At 43.4% G+C, this 21,059-nt stretch overlaps 1 protein-coding gene across 6 annotated transcripts in view; it reads left to right on the top strand.

Annotated features, from left to right (window-relative positions):
* HMCN1 (hemicentin 1) overlaps positions 1-21,059 on the top strand; it is a 183,331-nt gene that overhangs the window by 151,312 nt on the left and 10,960 nt on the right. For 4 of the 6 annotated variants that reach the window (XM_072343169.1, XM_072343164.1, XM_072343166.1 and 1 more), the window contains exons 82-99: positions 6-196; positions 547-760; positions 1,302-1,436; positions 2,001-2,191; positions 2,913-2,994; positions 3,920-4,189; positions 4,647-4,817; positions 5,029-5,199; positions 6,777-6,947; positions 7,616-7,786; positions 14,130-14,300; positions 14,734-14,883; positions 15,221-15,358; positions 15,660-15,781; positions 17,272-17,509; positions 18,978-19,040; positions 20,310-20,429; positions 20,663-20,797. In XM_072343169.1, coding sequence (XP_072199270.1) covers positions 6-196; positions 547-760; positions 1,302-1,436; positions 2,001-2,191; positions 2,913-2,994; positions 3,920-4,189; positions 4,647-4,817; positions 5,029-5,199; positions 6,777-6,947; positions 7,616-7,786; positions 14,130-14,300; positions 14,734-14,883; positions 15,221-15,358; positions 15,660-15,781; positions 17,272-17,509; positions 18,978-19,040; positions 20,310-20,429; positions 20,663-20,797 — 2,904 coding nt within the window. Of the gene's footprint in view, positions 1-5; positions 197-546; positions 761-1,301; positions 1,437-2,000; positions 2,192-2,912; positions 2,995-3,919; positions 4,190-4,646; positions 4,818-5,028; positions 5,200-6,776; positions 6,948-7,615; positions 7,787-14,129; positions 14,301-14,733; positions 14,884-15,220; positions 15,359-15,659; positions 15,782-17,271; positions 17,510-18,977; positions 19,041-20,309; positions 20,430-20,662; positions 20,798-21,059 lie in introns of those variants that run through there. The other 2 variants (XM_072343168.1, XR_011904486.1) reach the window with 2 other exon arrangements.

The raw sequence follows: 21,059 nt of genomic DNA on the forward strand, positions 1-21,059 counted from the left end.
TATAGCTCCACCCAAGATTCACAGTACGGAGGCACATTACACGGTTGTGGAGGATTCCCGTGCTGTTCTGGCCTGTGTGGCAGATGGAATTCCAACACCAGTAATAAACTGGAAGAAGGACGATACACTGTTAGCAGAGATAGCGGGAAAATACAAGACTGTGCCAGGTGGAGACCTCATTTTGGACAATGTTGTTGTAAGTTCACTAAATATGTGACTTGACTAGCTTGGATGTGATGCAACCCTACTTCTCTTCATTTTCACCTGTTTAAGGATTAGTCCCTTATTTTGTCTTGTTCTTAATATTTCAAAGTCATTATAAATGTTTTATTTTCCACTGTTGAGTAAAATGTCTGCAAAAAAACGTCTAGTGATAATTTCTCAGAATGGAGAAAAACAAGTGTAAGGCCATCTTTCAAAAACAGGAAGCAAGAGTTCCAATGAAGCTTTCTACCAAATGCTATTTTCAAATGTTTTGATATTCCATTGCCATTACAGGTGCTAATATTGTGTAAGATACAGGTACCCCAACGCTTTTTCTTTCAGCCTGAAGATTCTGGCACTTACACCTGTACTGCTAAGAATGTTGCTGGAGAAGACACGCATACTGTCACCCTGGTTGTTCACGTACTCCCAGCTTTTACTGAACTGCCTGGAGATGTAACTTTGACTAAAGGAGAACAACTTAGATTAACTTGCAGAGCATCTGGGATACCTGTGCCCAGAATAACTTGGACTTTTAACAATAACATCATTCCAGGTGGGAAATACTATGTCGCTGGTTATTCTGCTCTAGATTTTTTCCTCTCACAGAACTGCAGTTGATTTAGGATAAGGAGAAGAAAAAACCTAGTGATAATAAGCTTGTCAGGCAGTGATTGAGTGTGGAATAAATATTTTAAGTATTATGCAGTCATGTAATTAAGCTGCAAGAAGGATAATTAAGAAATTGTTCCTATGCCAATAATGTAACACATTAAAAACACACAGTATTTGATGACATTTACTCAACATCCATCAACTAAAGTTATTTTTCTTAAGTATAAAGAAAGTCTCAGCAGTGCAAAGAATACAGATGCATAAAGCTTGAAATTATAGGACAACTTTTGTGAATGTGTGCATGTGGGAAAATGTAACTGTGACTTTTCTGTGCAATTCTGAGATGTCTTAGAAATGAAATGGCACAATGCCATTTCTGCTGAATAGCACTTTAATTAAAACAGTCTTAAGAAATATCAGCTATTCAGATGCATATGTTTAAAATCATTGAAGTAATCCTTTCTTGTGTGTTCTCCCTTCAGCATGGTATGATGATGTAAGTGGACACAGTGAACTTGTTATTGAAAGAGTATCTAAAGATGACTCTGGTACCTATGCATGCACAGCAGAAAACGCAGTTGGCTCCATCAGAGCTATTGGTTTCGTGTATGTCAAAGGTATGTATAAAAAAGCAGCAGTTGTGATCACTGTCAGAGATTCCTGCAGCCATGTTCATATTAACAGAGAATCACAGAGTCATAGAATAGCTTGGGTTGGGTGGGACCTCAAAGATCATATAGTTCCAACCCCCTGCCATGGGTTTTTTGCCACCCAGCAGATCAGACTGTGCAGGGCCCCATCCAGTCTGACACCTCCTGGGATGGGGCACCGGAAACTTCTGTAGGCAACCTGGTGGCGGTGCCTCACCACCCTCTGAGTAAAGAATTTTGGGATACAGTTGGCCTTGCAGGCTGCAAGCACACACTACTGGTTCACATCAAGCCATTTCTCCACCAAAATGCTTAAGTCTTTCTCCACGCAGCTGTTCTTCTTCTCTCAGTCTTTGCATCTGTCACATTATTTGGTACCTGGTTTTTGGATGAATGGGAATAAAACAGAAACAGAGTGAAATTCACATTTTGTAAGTTTTAAAATTAGGGATGAACAATTTCTTTGAACCATTCCATTCAGGGTATTTTATTTTCATTCTGCTATTTGTTTGCTACCACGTGTTTTTTCAGAGCCTCCGGTCTTCAGTGGGGATTACCATCCTAGCCAAATTGAGCCCCTGGGTAGTAATGCTGTGCTGAACTGTGAAGTTAGAGGGGATCCACCTCCAACCATCCAGTGGAGCAAAGAAGGAGTGGGCATTCAGATTAGCAAGAGGATCCGACAGCTTAACAATGGTTCTCTTGCTATCTACGGCACTGTAGTGAGTCCCTGGTCTGTTGTGATGTGTTTTGGCACTGCAGTTAACGAATACAGGGTTCCAGATAATATCATTTTGAAAGAGTGAGACTGGATATTTAACCCAGTTTACTTTTACCTTTAAATCGTTCTAAAATCATACTCAAATTACTGTAACAAAAGTCAGGGAACTATCATTTCCTTTAATTGTCAGAATGTCTGTATCTACATACCATTATTTGGCGTACGAAATCTTGATGACACCCAGTTAAATGGAAATTTTGTTTTGGACCTTTAAAAGAGCCTGAATTCTGCCCATTAAGATCAGCTGGAAAGCAATTGTGTTCTGCAAGTGCAAATTTGTAACATCCAAATTAGTAACAGGAATGACAAGATCCTTCCTTCCACGCCTCCTGGCTGTAAATCCATGTAAATCTTTATTTTATAATAGAATTAGGAACAATAGCTTCTTTGCAGTTATTTAGGAAAAAAAGAGGTCTGATCTGAATCAAAGGAAATTAAAAAATGGAATAATTGCAGTAAAAGTTATTTACAGTGTTATCTGTTAATAATGGCAATATATTGGATACAGTAGAATCTTAAAGTCTTAACACTTAACAGTGTGCCTCTTAGAATTCAGTTTATGCCATGTTGTACTGAAGAAGATTCACTCACATGACGAAAACTGAAATGCTTGTTGTATCCACATGGACAGGTTATGTGATTATTTGCCTTTTGTTCTTTAGAGTGAAGATGCTGGTGGCTACAAGTGTGTGGCAACCAATGATGCTGGTGTGGTGGAACGCAGTCTAACGCTCACCCTTCAGAGTAAGGCACTAAACGATAAGCCTTATGCCACTAAATGGGAGTAGTAATCTCCCTTTGCAGTATTTGCAGCTCCCGTTGGTTTTGAAGGTTGGGCACTTCAATATACTTCAGGTTAAGATTTATCTCACCTTTCACTGTTAGTAATGAAGTTGGCAACTGAGGTCAAGGAAAGAAAGCACGTGAAGGATGAGCACATGTTGCTCGTTCATCTTAGAAATCAACTTAGGGCAGGGATGAATCATCTTCTGAAGAGGGCCCATTTCTCTCAGTTTTATTTACAACTGGATTAAACTAGACCCGACCTTCAAATTGAGATAGTTACATGAAATGAATGCTAATATTTTATGTTTTGCAGAAATAACATTTTGGATTTTTTTTTCTACTGGTTGTAGAATTTTTTCACTCGTTGAGGTAGTAGGCTCAAGCAATCTGGATGTGTGCCTTCTATCAGTTGCCTCAGGCCATAGCTAGTTGCATTCTTCTGCAGATTTTTTAAAGCGTAATGTGGGAATGGGACACAATCTTCCTAATTTTGGCCCTCAGGTTGCTACACATTAAAAACGGTCTTATTGGTGTTGATTTAACTCGCATGTTCTATCATTTGACAGTGGAAAATGAATGATAATAATTTGTCAAAATAAAAGAGACTAGATTGTTTTGCCCTTTCTGACCAGACTTCTAATACTTCCTACAATGGAAGAATGTACCCACGTGCTGTGTGCCCCGGTGGCGCAGTGGTAGAATTGCTGCTTGCAATACCGGTGGCCCAGGGTTCGAATCCCCCCTGTGGCGCAGGGGGTAGAAGTGCCACTTCGCTACACAGAGGGCTCGAAACCCAGGAGTTGGACTCGATGATCTCTAAGGTCCCTTCCAACTCGCACGATACTGTGATACTGTGCTGTTGCCTAAAGCCTTTCTCTTTCAGGTCCTCCAGTCATCACCATTAAGCCTGCAGCGACCACTGTTGAAGCTGGTGCTACAGCAATGCTGAACTGCCAGGCCAGTGGAGAACCCTCTCCAGCCATCAGATGGTCCCGCCAAGGTCATCCACTTGTGAGCAACGACAGGGTGACTGTCTTGTCTAATGGCTCCCTGCATATTATTGCAGCACAGAAGGAAGATACATCTGAGTATGAGTGTGTAGCAAGGAATCTAATGGGATCTGTGCTTGCTAGAGTTCCACTGACTGTCCGGGGTAGGTGCACAATAACTTTCAGGGCAGTAACTTTCAAACTAGTAGATTCCAGCATTAACTGACAGTAACAAGACTTTATCTTATCCCTTCCAAGTATGAATTAGGTGCATGTTAGAGTTGTTCTGAGATGTCACAGTGGGTTTGTACTTCATGCTGTTTTGTTCCTCTGATTGCACTCATCTAGCTGTACATAAATAATAACGAAAGATCTTGAACTTGATCCCATCCTTAGAATGTATATAATCATATCTCTGAAGAAAAGCATTTAGGAACATAATCAGAGAATCTAAAGTGATCTCTGAACTGCAGTAAGACATCTCTGCAGTAGTAAGGACGTGAAGCAGGTTGGATTTCCAAGCATGGCTTCTGAAGTACGTTTTCCTCTTTGCTTTCTCAATCTTAAGAGCTGTCATCATAAATACACGTTCCCAACAGAACACCATTTTTCCCACTGCAGTGCATGGTGGATTTTCAGATTGGCTTGAATGGCAACCTTGCAGTGTAACATGTGGTCAGGGTGTTCAGGAGCGCACTCGTCAATGCAGCAACCCCCTTCCAGCAAATGGTGGGAGGCCATGTGAGGGGCCTGACACAGATGTACGCAGCTGCCACAACAAGCCATGTCCAGGTATTTAATAGATCAATATATTTTTTTATTTGCCTTATGTCAGGTGCCTCATTAATATACCATTTTCACCATGGATATTCACGACAGATGGATTTTTCTGACAGAGTGAAATTCATCTTGAGTTTTGTGGAAAGGAAATCTATGCACACACAGTTTTCTGTTTGTTTGTTTTAAAGGATTTTAATTAAAGCTGAAAATTTCTGTTTCTTAGTTGATGGCAACTGGTCCGAATGGGGGCTCTGGGAGGAGTGTTCAAAGAGCTGTGGACAAGGGAACAGGACCAGGACCAGAATCTGCAATAACCCACCAGCCCAGCACAACGGGAAGCCATGCAGTGGCAGTGCTGTGGATTTCATCATGTGCAATGTTGGGCCTTGTCCAGGTAGGAGAATGTTGTTGCAGAATTGGCTGTGAAAGGGGCTTTTTTTTTTTTTTTTTTTTTCCCCAGCAATTTCTTTTCCCCACTCAATAAAAATGCTAATACTCTAAGCCTACCCCACAAAGCCAATTGAAATGAGGGGGGTGGGAAGGCCATACAAAGTGCACCAATAATAATTTATGAAATTAGCAGCATTTTTACTCTGCTTTTAAAATTTTCAGTCATGTTTTTCTCCTGGCTTAACTACATTTTAAGGTTTCTTTCCTGTCTTGGTGTAATACTTACTGCATTTGACAGGATGCAGTTTATTCATAGCTTATTGCTGCTAGCGTGTTTCCTTCTGTGCAGTTTTCATTATATGGATTTTTCCCATTTGCCTGGCTTTGCTGCTGTCATGAAGTTGTGTTCATCCACAGCCTGAGATTTATTTCTGTAGGTCTTGGTCCTTCTTGTTCCTGCTTACTGGTACCCACCACAGGCAGTGCACCAGCTTTTTGCTAGCATTGCTTTTCCAGGCTGAGACGTTTGGCTTAGCACAAGGCTGTCACATCCAGTTTAACCTCAGATTTGATCAGATGGTTCTGTTCTGCTGTTCAAAGGTTTTAATCAGGCGACAAGGTATATTCAGGAAATGAGAAGGAAAGGATCTCTCTTTTGGAAACTTCTCACCAGGTTCAGCTGTTGCTTGAAGTGAAGGTTTTTTTAAGGGCTTATTCAGAGTGTTTTACTTATTGATATTTTAAAAGGTAGACAATTTTGTTTTGTTTTTCATTGTTTATTTTGCCATTGGCTGTGTAGCTGTAATGTCGAGTTAAAGCAGCTGAATAGTTTGAACAGTTGTATGGCTGTACTGACTTTGCAGCTGATAGTGAGTGGAGCTCCTGGCTTCCATGGGGCCCATGCAGTGAGAGCTGTGGGAAAGGCACGCAGATGCGGCTGAGGCTCTGCAACAGTCTCCCTCCCTAACATGGCAGGTCCCACTGCCGTGGGCCTGATGTGCAGAGGCAGGTCTGCAGTAAGAGGCACTGCCCAGGTAAGATATGTGTCAGATAGAAAGAGATGAAATGGAAGTTTCCAAATTCTGCTTAAGTTGTATCTAATTCTTTTCAGTTCTAAAACTGTAATCCCTGGAAAAAATTCCATTCAAGCCTTCTACTTTCAGAGGTCCCTCCCAGTCTTCAGCATTCCTTTGTAGACATAACATGTGGGATTTCATCTTCAGTCCTTGTGTTGCTTCCATTACGTAGCATCCTGAATCCTTGGCTGTTACTTTACAGTCTTCCCAGTGTGGTGATTTCAGGGGCATGGTTATGCATGGATATCTAAAGCTAAGGGAGTGGCTGAGCATGAGGACTCAGAGATCCCTGACCATGAATGTGGTAGGACCATAGCTTACCTACAGATCGTGCTGTTCTCCTGCTTTCAATCCTGAAAATGCATATGTAGAAACCCCTGCATACCTGAGATGTTCTACAGGGTCAGTAATGTTTAACAATCATTGTTACCCTAATGTAACTGTGACTTAACGTATCTCAAACTTCAGAAGCTGTAACTGTTCCGTGCTGTGCCTTTCTCTCCAGTGGACGGGAAGTGGGCCCCATGGGGAAGCTGGAGCGCCTGCACTGTGTCCTGTGGTGGAGGCAGCAGTCAGAGAACACGCCAATGCTCAGACCCAGCCCCACAGTTTGGAGGTCACAGATGTGAAGGAAACGACATACAAGTTGATTTTTGCAACAGTGATCCTTGTCCCAGTGAGTATTTTCAGTTAGGCTGCTTGTCCACTTGATGAATTTGTAAGAGTGGATGAGAGGGAGGAAGGCCTCCACAAATCACATTTGTCTTCCCAACATATGCAGAAAAATCAGGGAATCTGAATACAGGCAGGTGACACTCAATGCCTGACAAGATCATCTCTCCATCTCTCAGTAAGACTGGGGCAATTTAAAGACTTCTTGAGAGGACAAACCAGCAGCAACTGGTGTATAAGCACCTGCTAGACTGTCAGAGGTCTCAGAAACTCAGAATCATCTGGGATGAAAAAGGCCTCCAAGGTCATCAGTTAGTTCAGCCATCACAAGCTGACCTGGTTGTACACCTCAAAGTCACAGCTGTCCAGGCACAAAATACAGCAAATCTGAACTCTGCAACTCATGCAATGATCTGGTGATTTGTTTTATTAGTGAGATGTGCTGCATGCTTTCTGCATTAGTCACTAGAGCTATGGTGCTGTGGAGTTGGTTATTGCACATCAAGAAATCACTGAATGCTGGACAAGATAAATTGATCTTTAAGTCTGACTTTTATCTTTTGTTTAGGAAAAAAAATTAATTAGGCTACTATTCAATAGGAATATTTTCCTACCTTGAATGTCTGTTATTATTATCTGCTATTAAGGGAAATCTGACATTTATTTTCACAGTTCATGGCAGCTGGGGCCCTTGGGGCAGCTGGGGAACGTGCAGCCGCTCGTGCAACGGTGGGCAGGCAAGGCGGTACCGGGGCTGTGACAGCCCTCACCCCAGCAGCGGCGGCAGGGCCTGTGCAGGGGCTGACATGCAGATCCAGAGGTGTGGCACTGACCTGTGCCCTGGTGAGTGCTCCATAGTGCTGCAGGTCACACAGAATAGATGTGGGATGGTTGCATTGTAAGAGAAATGCAGAACATTGCTGTTGTTATTTGCAATTTCATGCAACCTAGAAGTCGTCTCATTTTTTTTTTATTACCATCACTTACCATGATTTCCTCTTTCACATGCTAGATTTTACCAAAATCGCAGAATCACAGAATTATCAAGGTTGGAAAAGACCTAAAAGATCATCCAGTCCAACCATCACCAATACTTCTCAGCTAAACCATATCCCTCAACACAACATCCAAACGTTTCATGAACATCCCATGGTCGGTGACTCTACCACCTCCCTGGGCAGTGCATTCCAGTGCCTGACTACCCTTTCTGAGAAATAGTACTTCCTAATGTCCAGCCTGAATCTCCCCTGGCGCAGCTTGAAACCATTGCCTCTAGTTCTATCACTGTCTACACAAGAGAAGAGGCTGACCCCTAACTCACTACAACCTCCCTTCAGGAAGTTATAGAGAGCTATAAGCTCTCCCCTGAGCCTCCTCTTCTCCAGGCTGAACAATCCCAGCTCCCTCAGCTGCTCCTCATAAGGTCTGTGCTCCAGACCCCTCACCAGCTTCGTAGCCCTCCTCTGAACACATTCCAGGGTCTCAATGTCTCTCTTGCAGTGAGGGGCCCAAAACTGAACACAGTACTCGAGATGCGGCCTCACCAGTGCTGAGTACAGGGGGACAATCACCTCCCTGTTCCTCCTAGTAACTCTGTTTTTGATGCAAGCCAGGATGCCGTTGGCCTTCTTGACTGCCCGGGCACACTGTCAGCTCATGTTCAGCTGAGCATCAATCAGTACTCCCAGGTCCGTTTCCTCAACACAGTCCTTCAGCCACTCCGCCCCAAGCCTATAGCGCTGCCTGGGGTTGTTGTGGCCGAAGTGCAGGACCCGGCATTTGGTCTTGTTGAACCCCATCCCATTGGCTTCAGCCCAGCTCTCCAGCCTGTCCAGATCCCTCTGTAGGACCCCAGGCAGATCCACACTCCCAGCCAATTTGGTGTCATCTGCAAACTTACTAAGGGTGCACTCAATGCCCTCATTCAGGTCATCAATAAAGATATTGAAGAGGACAGGCCCCAGCACTGACCCCTGGGGAACACCACTCCTGACTGTTCGCCAGCTGGATTTGACTCCATTTACCACCACTCTCTGAGCCCGGCCCTCCAGCCAGCTCCTTACCCAGCCGAGAGTGTACCCATCCAAGTCATGGGCTGCCAGCTTCTGCAGGAGAATACCGTGGGAGACAGTGTCAAAGGCTTTGCTGAAGTCTAGGTAGACCACATCAACAGCCTTTCCCTCATCCAGCAGATGGGTTACTAGATCATAGAAGGAGATCAGGTTGGTCAAACAGGACCTGCCCTTCATGAACCCATGCTGGCTAGGCCTGATCCCCTGGCCATCCCGCACATGCCGCGTGATCTCCCTCAAGACTATCTGTTCCATAACCTTCCCTGGAACCGAGGTCAGGCCAACAGGCCTGTAGTTCCCCGGATCCTCCTTACAACCTTTCTTGTACATGGGAGTCATGTTGGCAAGCCTCCAGTCTTCTGGGACCTCACCAGTCAACAAGGAGAGCTGATAGATGATGGAGAGCAGCTCGGCTACCACCTCTGCCAGTTCCCTCAAGCACCCTCGGGTGGATCTCATCCAGCCCCATGGACTTGTGGCAGTCCAGTTGGAGTAGTAAGTCTCCAGCTGTTTCTTCCAGAATCACAGGGGGGTTAGCGTGCTCCCCAGCTGAGACTACCAGGTCAGAGAGAGGAGCACCCGGAGGATAACTGGTCTGACCTTTAAAGACAGACGTAAAGAAGGCATTCAGAACCTCCGTCTTTTCCTTATCCTCAGTGGTCACATTCCCAGCCTCATCCAGTAAAGAGTGGATATTCTCCTTTGTCCTCCTCTTACTGTTAATGTACTTACAAAAGAGTTTGTTATTCCTTTTCACCCCAGTGGCCAGGTTAAATTCAAGCTGGGCTTTTGCCCAACTTTCTGATTTCACCTCTGCACATCCTAACGACTTCCTTGAATTCATTCGCAGTTGCCCGTCCCTCCTTCCACAGGTGGTAGATTCTCTTTTTCCCCCGGAGCCTCAAGAATAGCTCCCTATTCATCCACCCCGGTCTTCTTCCCCGCCAGCTCATTTTGTGGCTCAGGGGGACTGCCTGTTCCTGCGCCCTTAAGACTTCCTTCTTGAAGAGCAACCAGCTCTCCTGGACCCCTTTGTTCGCTAAGACTGAATGCCAGGGGACTTCCCCTACTAGTCTCTTCAACAAATCAAAGTCCACCCTCCGGAAGTCCAAGAATAATAAAATAAGTTAGAATAATCCTTTGCCGGAAATAGTATATGGAAATCTCTCACGTACCTAATAATTCTGCTTTTGCTTTACAGTAAATACAGTTTATTAGGCTCCCAGCAAACTTTCATAACTTATTTCAGGAGCAGGGAAGGATACTGGTTTAAATCAAGCTATGATCAAAGCAGTTAACTGATTTATTCACACAAGAATCAGTGATCTTATATGTTCAGGATCAGTGCTGGCAATATGGGATATAAACCACTATGAGAGAGACTTAGTAAATGTCTAAGCTTCCTTCCACAATTCATCCTAGAAAAGTGTTTTAATTAAATTATTATTTTTTTTTAATTTAAGAAATCACTAAATCCCTTCTGTGTGCCTACCCTTCTGTATATCTTCATCGTGGGGTTAATGCGGTAGCTTTGTGTGTAGGCGTGCGGCTTTTAACACCCTGCTGACTGTCACAGTGGTAGCGAAGCCCCCAACCAGGCCCACACCTCACCCTCAGGCTGTGGGTGCATGGGGGCTTGTTGCTCTCTGCAGTCACCCTCCTGGCTTGAGTGCCTGCTGATTGCAGTGTGCAGGGAAGCAACACTCACTGGGAGATGGTGAGATCAGTGGGGCAACTTCTGGCAACACTGAGGCCAGTTTGCTTTGGTTGTTTACCCTCATCATACCTAGGTTTTTCCCCACAGCCATAGATCTTCATGCTGTATTTTTACTTCTCTGGTGGCTTAGTGTCAGTAGGAGCTTAGCACTCACCACTGCTATAGTGCTGTCCCACCTCAGAAGGAGACAGGAAGAAAATAAGATGGGAAAAAAACAAAAACAAAACAAAAACAAAAAACTTATGGGTTGAGATAAGAGCAGGAAGATCATACACTATTTACTATCGCAGGCAAAAAAGACTCTGCATAGGAAGATCAATATAGTTGGTTGCCAATTTTGTAATAGAAAACAAAAGCACTGAAAACTAAATCCAGCTAAAAACATCTCAGCCCCATTTATCTGCTTTTACCTCCTCCCTCCAAGCAGCTCAGGGGAGCAGGGAAAAGGAGCTACAGTCAGTCCATAATTCTCCATCTCTGCTACTTATCTGTGGTCACTCTGCCCCTGCTGCATATGGGGTCCCTCGCATGGATGCCACTGTTTCCAAACTGATCCCATGGGCTTCCCACAGGCTGCAGCTCTTCAAGTGCTGCTCCAGCTTGGGTCTGTACTATGGGATGCTGTCTTTCCCAAACTGCTCCAGACCAGGTCTGTACCACAGGGCCCACCCTTCAGGTGTGTCTCACTCCACTTTATAGGAGGGAGGCAAGGTTCTTTGGTATATTATATCTGGTGTGATATTAAGAAACAATGATTCAAATGTAGGTCCGACCAGTTTATTACAAATAATAATCAACCAAGAGGATGGGGAAGGGAGAGAGGCGACTACTGAGAATGAGGGTGATGGGGAGTGGAAAGTGGGTGATAGGAAAGGTAGAAAAAGGTAGGAAGAAAGCAAGAACTGCCTAAAGCGAGGATAGTCACCACCTGGATGCAGCAGCATCCTGTCATACATCGTTCCATTGGTCCAAGGCAAAAGCGCAGGGCTGGCCACAAGCAGCAAGCCGATGCAGTGCAGAGCAGGTGGTGGAGGAAGCAGCAGGGTCTCATGCTCTCATGCAGCAGGCCCAGGAGGTTCTGTTGGCAGCTGTGAGGGATCTGAAGCCAGATACCGGTTTTGTTCTTCTACATGCAGGTGTCAAGTCGTGAGGTATCTGACGTCAAAAAACCCAACTTCATGGTTGCTGATCCCTCTTTTATCCCTCTTTTAACCTCCTTTCTCCTGCCTACCTAATGTTCCTGGGTGCTTGGGTAAGAGCCATGTGCAGCACCCCCTGAGATGGCCATCTTCCTGGAGATAAGGCCACACAAAAGAGCACTTTACAGTTGCCCCAGCCTTGTCCATCTGTGTCCCTCAGACAGGATTTCTCAACCCCTTGCCCAGGACTTGCCTGGATTTGTTGTCCATTTTCAGCAAACTTTGAGGCAATAGTGCAAAAGCACAGCCTCTTACAAGGTGCTGCTCCAGCTCAGCCCCACAGGTGGCAGCTCACCCAGCCCTCCTGCCCCACCATGGGCCCCTCTCCACAGCTGCAGCTCTGGCTTGGGGCTGCTCCTGCAGGGGACTCCATGACTGCAGCCTCTTCCAGGCTGCATCCACTGCTGCACCATGGCTGCACTGCTGCACATAGTGCCCATGGGCTGCGGGGGACAGTCTGCGTCACAGCTGGAGCTGGCTCTGCTCTGACACAGAGCTCCCTGCTACCAAAACCTTTTCATATAAATGCAGTACCACTTTACTCAAAAGTTTCCTGGTATTTCCTTGGTTAATATTTAATTTGGCTGATGGTTGTGTTAAGCAAACTACTCAATGTTACCTTCTCCTTAGCAACTGTCAGCACCAACTGATAAGACATTTTCAGATGCTCTGTTCACACTATGTACAGTCACGTTCACAAAAGTTAGCCATTGTTATTGAGGCCGTGCTACCAGGAGAACATTTTGGAGACTTCTTCCCTCCCTGTGTAATTTGACCAGATCTAATTGGTCTCTTGTGAGCATCTGGATCAACAGAACATGTTTTCTTTATTTGAGATTTATGGTTTGTTTAGTTTGTTGTAATCTTCCATCAGTTTTGTACTCACGCTGTTTCAGATAATTCTTTTTTAAGAATGATGCCCCTAAAGCTCTGAGCAGTGCTTCTTAATGTTGAAATCACAGAATTGCCAAGGGTGGAAAAGGCGTCCAAGATCGTCTAATCGTCCACCCACCAGTGTTTCTCTACAAAACCATGTTCTTTAGTACAACGCTTAAATGTTTCATAAACACCTCCAGGGACAGTGACTCCACCGCCTCCCTGGACAGCCTGCTTCAGCACCTCACCACTCTTTTGGAGAACAAATTTTTTTTAATGGCCAACCTGAACCTCCCCTTGCACAACTTGAGGCTGTTTCTCTGTTTCTATTGCTAGTTACATGGGAGAAGAGGCTGACCCCCACCTCCCCACAATTTCCTTTCAAGGCAGTGGTAGGGAATGGTAAGGTCTCCCCTGAGCCTCCTCCTCTCTGTTCACTCTGTCCCACTTCACTCAGCTGTTCTGCATAAGACCTGAGCTCCAGACCTCTCACCAGCTTAACTACCCTTCTGTGGACACACTCCAAGGTGTCAAAATCATTCTTATAGTGAGGGGCTCAAAACTGAACACAGAACTTGAGGTGTGACCTTACGGGGTTACAGAGGGGCTGTCTCTTCCCTGCCTTTCGTGACTGCACTATTGCTGATACCAGCTGGGATGCCACTGGCCTTCTTGGCTACCTGTACACACCTGGCTCATGTTCAGCTGAGCACTGACCAGCACCCTAAGGTCCATTTCTTCCACATAGTCTTGCAGCCACTCCGCCTCAAGCTTGTGGTGATGCCTGGGGTTATTGTGGCCAAAGTGCAGGACCCAGCACTTCGTATTATTGAACTTCATACCACTGGCCTCAGCCCAGTGATCCAGCCTGTTCAGGTTGCTCTGAAGAGCCTTCCTACCCCCAGGCAGATCAATGCTTCCTTCCAGCTTGGTGTCATCTGCACATTTACTGAGGGTGCACTAAATCCCCTCATCCAGATCACCAATGAATAAATATTAAACAGGCCAGGCACCAGTACAGACCCCTGGGGAATGCCACTTGTGGCCAGTCACTAGCTGGATTTCACTCCATTCACAACCAGTTCGCTGTAGCCTGACATTCTGAGGGGCAGATGCAGAGGGACTAGCAGAAGGAATCCTTATAGAACATCTTGCAGAGGGCAGATGGCAGAAGGTGGGAAGTGGGTGATTATATGGCTCTTCTTGTGACACTACTTCTTTTCTCTGTCATGTTATTTCCATCAAAAACTAATGATACAGAAGCATTCCTGATGCAGCCTATAATACTTTAAGTGAGCTCTCCTCATTCTATCTTTCTTTAGTGAATGGAAACTGGGGGCCATGGCAGACATGGAGCCAGTGCTCTGCTTCTTGTGGTGGAGGCGAGCAGACCCGAACACGCCTATGCAACAATCCTGCCCCGCTATATCGTGGCCATCCTTGTCCTGGAGACTCCTCCCAGATATCCAGATGTAATAGTCAAGCATGTCCTGGTGAGTTACTTTTCAACCTATGTGTTATGAGAGTGTTGTAAAAGACTGCCCCATTCCTAATCTAACTGGCTCATTTTCTTGGCTTATGTCTCCTCTGCAACTGCCATTGAATAAATTTTTTGTTGTTGTAACCTGTTATGCAGCACTAGTGTATGCTCTTTTGCTCTATCAATTGCTGCTTTTTCGAGATGTAGTTATAAGGTGGCTTCTGTGTTGCTGTGCATGTATATCAGACTGTATACACACACCACTCTGCAGGTTATCTGCAGGTTGCAAGCTAGACTGTTGTAATTAATATAGTAACATAAGCAGAAATACCTATGTAGATAATATTTCTGGCTTTTTTCTCTCCCATAATATTAGGTAGTCATGGTGCTTTTTTGTTTTGTTTTGTTTTGTTTTTTTTCCTTTCTCCTTTTCCTCTCCTGCACAGGTGGGCCTTCACGAGCCCGAGGCAGCATCATTGGAAACATCAACAATATTGAGTTTGGAATTGCTTTCCTGAATGCCACGGTAACAGACAGTCCAAACTCTGAATCTAGAGTAATACAAGCAAAGATTACAAGCGTCCCTAGGAGCCTTGGTAAGCTTTTTACTACTTTTTATCAGCTTTACTTTTCCTAGAACCAGGCTGAAGTCTGTGCAGTGCTAGTTTTCACTACTTCATTTCATCAATGATCACTGAAGAAACTAACTTTTTAGACCAAGAGAGGGGAAAGGAATCTTCATTACTTATTCTTAGAATATTAATATCTGTACATCATTTGAATTTTTCATAATTTTAATCTTATGGGTTACTCTCATTTTAGATTATACTCTTATGACTTATGCTCATTTTGGCTTCATAGTCAGCTCTTGCTGATTTGGGGACACTTAACATTGGGAAAAAACCTTCAGATATTACATTGGATTTCTTTCAGGTCCAGCGCTGAGAAAGCTTGTTTCTATTCTGAGCCCAGTCTATTGGACAACTGCAAAAGAAATTGGAGAAGCAGTGAATGGGTTTACACTCACTGACGCAATCTTCAAGAGAGAAACCCAAGTGGAATTTGCAACTGGTTGTTACCTGTGATGCACCATCTCTTTCCAGCAAGCATCCCTTTAAAAGGATCACATCACCAGTGCTGAATTTTGAATCTTAATGATTATGTTGCTATTTTCTGAGTGCCTGTGGCTTTCAGAGTTTTAAATACAGATTTTAGAGTTTTAATTGGGAACATGTAATGGTTATGTTATAGGCATGGTATGCTTTATAAAAAATTTAGCAAGTGCTCAAGTGATCCAATTCAGATAGTGCTTGGCTTATAGGAGTCCCTGGTTAGGATGTTTTATAAATCTGTGTGCTCTTAAAATTCACAGGAGAAGTTCTGCGAATGACTCACATTGCCCGGGGTTTGGATTCAGATGGAGCCTTACTGCTGGATGTTGTTGTGAATGGCCATGTTCTGGAGCTGCAGCCACTAGCTAATATTAACATGAAGGTAAAGCCACTGTCAGATACTAGCGTTTTCTCTTTCATTGGCACACAGTTCCTCTCTCATCTGTATTCAAATTGTAGGCATTAAATCCTGACAACTGTTCTACTGTACATAACTTATTTAATGCCTAGTTCAGTTGACAGGTGCTAACATTGCCTTCAAAAGCCAAAAGATGCCATCACAAAAATAGGAATGGTCACTCAAGATTTTTAGGTGTTAGAAGGAGGCATGGAAGAGTCTTTGGGGCCACACACCACAGCTAGGCATGTTACATGGGGCTTTTGGTAGAGTTGTGTGTCTTTTAATAGTGGTGTGTGTCTAATGCCTGCCTGATTTTATGGCTTTTCTGGAGAATGACATCAGCTCTTTTATGCCATGGCACCCTGCAAAAGCTTCAGAATGTTACTAATTATTTGTTTGCAGCTGCGATTATACATTCTGTAAGAATGCTTTTGTGGCTGACAAAATTTTAAAGATGGGATTAACAGATTACACCATAGGGCATGGTGTAATCTTATCTTGCATGCTGTCATGGTGTAGGTTGGTAACAACATGCTCTTCTCTCTGCTACAGCAACAAAACTTTGTCTTGTACTAATATATTTTATGCAAAACAATGGTCTTACACAATTCCTCTGGAATTGGCAGAATATCCAGAATTTGCTCAAAAAAATAAAAAAATAAAAATCCTCAAACTTCTTCAGGAATGATTGGAGAGGATGGTTTGCGTGACAGTCTCACTCCTCAGTTGTTCTACCTCTCATTTCTAAAAGGTATTCTAATATAAGGTGTTGCTAATAGTAAGAAAGCTTCTGTTACTGACTAGTACTTCTGATAGAATTATGAAATTCAAAGGGATTGGTTTTCTACCTTGTTCATTTAGTGTAACTCATAAAGAACATTTTTCGTGCTATAATGCGCAGTATTAAAATTTTGGATTAGAATCAGGGGCTTGATAACTGATTTTACAGGGAAAGAAAGATTTTTCTTTAAGGTTGTTTTTATATAGTTGGTACTTAGTTGGTAAGTAACCAGTTGAAATATACCTCACAGTGCAAAAAAATATATATATAAAGTTTTCAGTATTTTCATACACTGCTGTAAGTAGCATCCCCAAAATTTATACCATTTTTCTCTAAACAAATCTTTTTGCAGGTTGTTTATTTAGCATGTTTTCAGAATCTGATTTAGAATACAAAAATACTTAGATCTCAAAAGATTGCTTTGAACAATCTGTTTAGTTTTTGTAGGATATTCTCTACTGTAACTTCCATCATCAGGGTCATCAGCCTGTTTCTTATCAAATGAAAAGTAACAGATGATGGTAATATTCAGCAGGTAAATTAAGGGTTAAAAAAAAAAGACATGTGTGCAATACAGTTTGTTCAGCTGTTAAGAGAAAAACATTTTTCAGAGTGTATCACATACTCCTTCAAAATATGAAGAGCACAGTGGTGTTAGCTGCACTCAGTGGCTTGATATTGGCTGTTTCAGGATTACACAGAAGACTACATTCAGAACGGCCCTGGGCAGCTGTATGCCCGTTCCACTCGCCTCTTCACTGTGGATGGAGTTAGTGTTCCCTACACATGGAACCATACTATTACCTATGATCACACTAAAGGAAAAATGCCTTTTTTGGTGGAAACACTCCATGCTTCCTCTATCACAACAGAGTACAATCCCCGAGAAGAAACTTTGGCTTTTAAAATCCACGCTTCCATTTCAAAAGGTATTGTTCAAGTCTCTTAACAAAAATACAGTAGTAATATCCTGATTTACTAGCATTCTTTACCTTTATTCTCAAAACTAGTTTTGGCTTTGAAAGAGGAGCTGCTATTAGACTTAGTTAACTTTATTGTAGATCCTGGGACCTGTATATCTTATTAATAAACTGTTAACATGTAAAAGCTGCTGCATTTTGCACTTTCTGTTCCTCTGCTGTTGCCATGGATGATCTCAGTCTTCCATTGCCGACGTTAACTCCTAGCATGAGAGGTAGCTTCAGAAGATAGGCAGCCTCAAATATTTTTCCATTTCCATGTGTGTACCTTTTTCTTTCCTGAAATGTCCCCTTCGTGTCCCTTTTGAGTAGGGGAGTGTGTTGGTAGGGTTTTACTTTGCATAGTTGTTTCAGATTGTTTTCTTACTCTGAAGCCCACACAGAAGCCCACACAGAAGAGCATGGGACATTTTAACCACTTCAGTGTGGAACTGTAAGAAATTCTGAAATTGTTCCTTTAGGGAAATATTTAACACATACTGAACACAATGCAGAGTTCAGCTTGAAAAGTTTCTTGATACTTTGTGGAAGTTTTTAAAGGCTGTTGCTGTGCCTGGTATGCAGTTACACAGCGCTGGGTGGACAAGGCTTACATAATGTACTAAACCAGCTGCTGCCTGAGAGATAGTGAACCTGCCACTGCTTGGCCTGAGGCATCATGACTTGTTGCTGCCCCAACACTAGCTGCTGGCTTCTGCTGGCCTTTTACCTATGCAATTTGAAGGAGCAGTGCGTTTTCATGTGGGTGGATCTTCCTTAGAGAAGAATTCATTATTAATTAGTAGAGTGATCCATTTTCTTCTTGTATAGTACTTGAATGTGGCTTTTCTCTTTTTAGCCCAGTAGTTTTCAAATGAAATAACTCAGGTTTGAACGTAAACCATGGCAGTGGGACTGCCTATCCCAGTCTCTCAAATACAGCAAAATAGTGTTTTTTCTCTGTTGCCAGGGTATGAATTCACTGAGCAGTTTGAAAGCCAAATGGGATTTTCTTTTCCGTTTAAAAAAGAATAGGCCTGGTGAAAGGAGGTCTCCAAATCAAGTTATGCCTATGTGTAAATCTGGACATGCTTCTACAAACTGACCTTATCTTTATTTCCTCCAACAATACGCTGCTTTTCAAAAAACGTCATCTTTATTGAATCATTTTTCAAGGTACAAGTGTAGAGTAAAATATGTGTGGATTTCCAGCAGGTTCTATGAGAATTTTCCACTGATTAGATTTTTTCCAGTTGATAAGATTATGCACTTGTGTCCTTCAATGAATTCTAATGTCCAAGAAGAACAAGCCATTTTGAAAGATTTGAGGATCCTTTATTTGTAACATCTAATCTGCAATTACTAATATTAAAGGTTTTTCTTCATAATACAGCATTATTTTCATCCACAAGTAACACATGCTTTCTTTACCATACAGGAGATCGTAGCAACCAGTGTCCTGCTGGGTTTCAGTTGGACTCATCTGGGCCTTACTGTACAGGTAATGCTGTTACAAGTTCAATATGTAATTGGGCAGTAGAATGAATCTTCATCCCTTCTATTCAGAGCTCCTGAGCATGCAGGGCACACTCTTAGAAGTGGAAGCTGCCACCAATAGACAGGTGTGGGCCCAGAGCACAGAAGCAGTTCCCAGGCAGCCTTCCATCGGCACTGTGATGTAAAGTGGGACTGCTAAGCTGCTGTGCTCGCTGTGCCTGCAGAGCAATGGAGCACTCTGTGAGGGGAAGGAGGTGAGCTGGCAGCCTAGAGAGCAGCCCACTGAAAACCAGCTGTTGCTTGGGTAGCAAATGTGCAAAGAAAGTTATGAGCTTTTTAGCTGTCTCCTATCAGTGACTGAGTCATGTTCGCTTCAGGAAGCAATACCTGATATGGTTTTGTGGACTTAATTCATTGCCTCTCAAAAGTCGAAAAATTAATGGAATTAAATATGAAAACTTTACACCATCAGGAAATTTTAAAATCAGGAAAGCTGAAAATGCAGCTGCTAAACACTTTTTCTACTTGCAATTTTTTTGGTAAAACAGTATGTGTTCAAAACTTACAATACAAAAAATGTAACAATCCTGTCAAGTCTGTCTGAGAAGTCTAAATAGAGCACCGAGTTCCATCTGTTCTGTTGCAAAGAGATTTCTCTCAAAGTGACTTAGTGAAACCTTCATTACTATAGCAGTGACCCATCCTGCAGATCAGCTGCAAGCAGGATCCCAGTGAGCCCATTGTGTGCATCTGGTGAAAGTGAAAAGCAAGATCTTAAATTAGACACAAAGGCTCTACTGTGTGTGAATTCTAGACCCTTCAAAGTATAGCAGTGAAATGTAATAAAGGAGGCTTCAAGGACTTGGTTATTGTGATTACAAGTGGAAATTCAATCATAGAACTTTCATGCTCTTATCCCCAGGTTCAGACCTTGCTCACTTTCTCAAAGCACCCAGGGATGACAGCATGATTTCCTGATGTGTGTACCAGTAGCTACCTAGTGTAGCTCTGCTGACCACTGGGACTCTGGCCATACAAGTGAAGAATGTGAGAGTTGTAGGGGCATTCCATGTGTTGCTCTCACACCGCAGGAACAGAGTGGGGGTGGCAGAGTGCTGAGGACAGCCTGGTATGGAGGAGAATGTGATGCTGTTTATGAAGCTACTTACTTGATAGCTCTAGCCTGGGGCAGACAGACATACAGCTCCTCTGAATGTCGCTGGTGTCATATCTTGTAAGTCCTGAAAACATTTTTTCTAACATCTTCCTGCAGATGAAGATGAATGTACTGTGCAAAATCCCTGTTCCTACACCTGCCACAATGCCATGGGAACCTACCACTGCTCCTGTCCAAAGGGCCTCACCATCGCTGCAGATGGGAGAATGTGTCAGGGTAAGAGGAGCTGCCATGGGCAGGTAGGATACAAAGAGCCCCACGGCACATCAGGCATGGGGAGATGTTTTCTTCAGGCTGGACCATTTGGTCATTGTATGAATGGTGTTCTAATTATTTGAATTCTGAATAGATTTGCGGTCATGTATTTCACAATCCCTTGTTTTCAAGATGCTGCTCAGTCTGTGTGTCGTTGTGCTGTGGTGAGGTTTACAGCTTCTCTTTACCTGCAGATGTTGATGAGTGTGCACTGGGCAAGCACACCTGCCACACTGACCAGGATTGCGAGAACAGTGCTGGCTCGTACCGCTGCATGCTGCGCTGCAGGACTGGCTTCCGGAGGGCGGTGGATGGGCTCAGCTGCCAGGGTACAGCACAGCCTCGGCTTTGGTGTTAACTGTACTGAACTGAAAATCCTGTCTTTCACGTAACTAAAAGTATTTTTTTGAAAGACAGATCTCCAGCTAAGGTGTCTGTAAATCTTCAGCATTAGCAACATTTATTTTTTTTTTTAATGTTTTGGTTTTTCCAACTTTAGGAATAAATTAAAATCTTTTTTGTGTCCCATGTGCACCTTCTTCTGTAATGACATGACAGAAGCATTTGCTTCTGAATGCAGTGTAGTAACTA

This window comes from Excalfactoria chinensis, chromosome 8 (assembly GCF_039878825.1).
Source record: "Excalfactoria chinensis isolate bCotChi1 chromosome 8, bCotChi1.hap2, whole genome shotgun sequence".
Lineage (NCBI taxonomy): Eukaryota > Metazoa > Chordata > Aves > Galliformes > Phasianidae > Excalfactoria > Excalfactoria chinensis.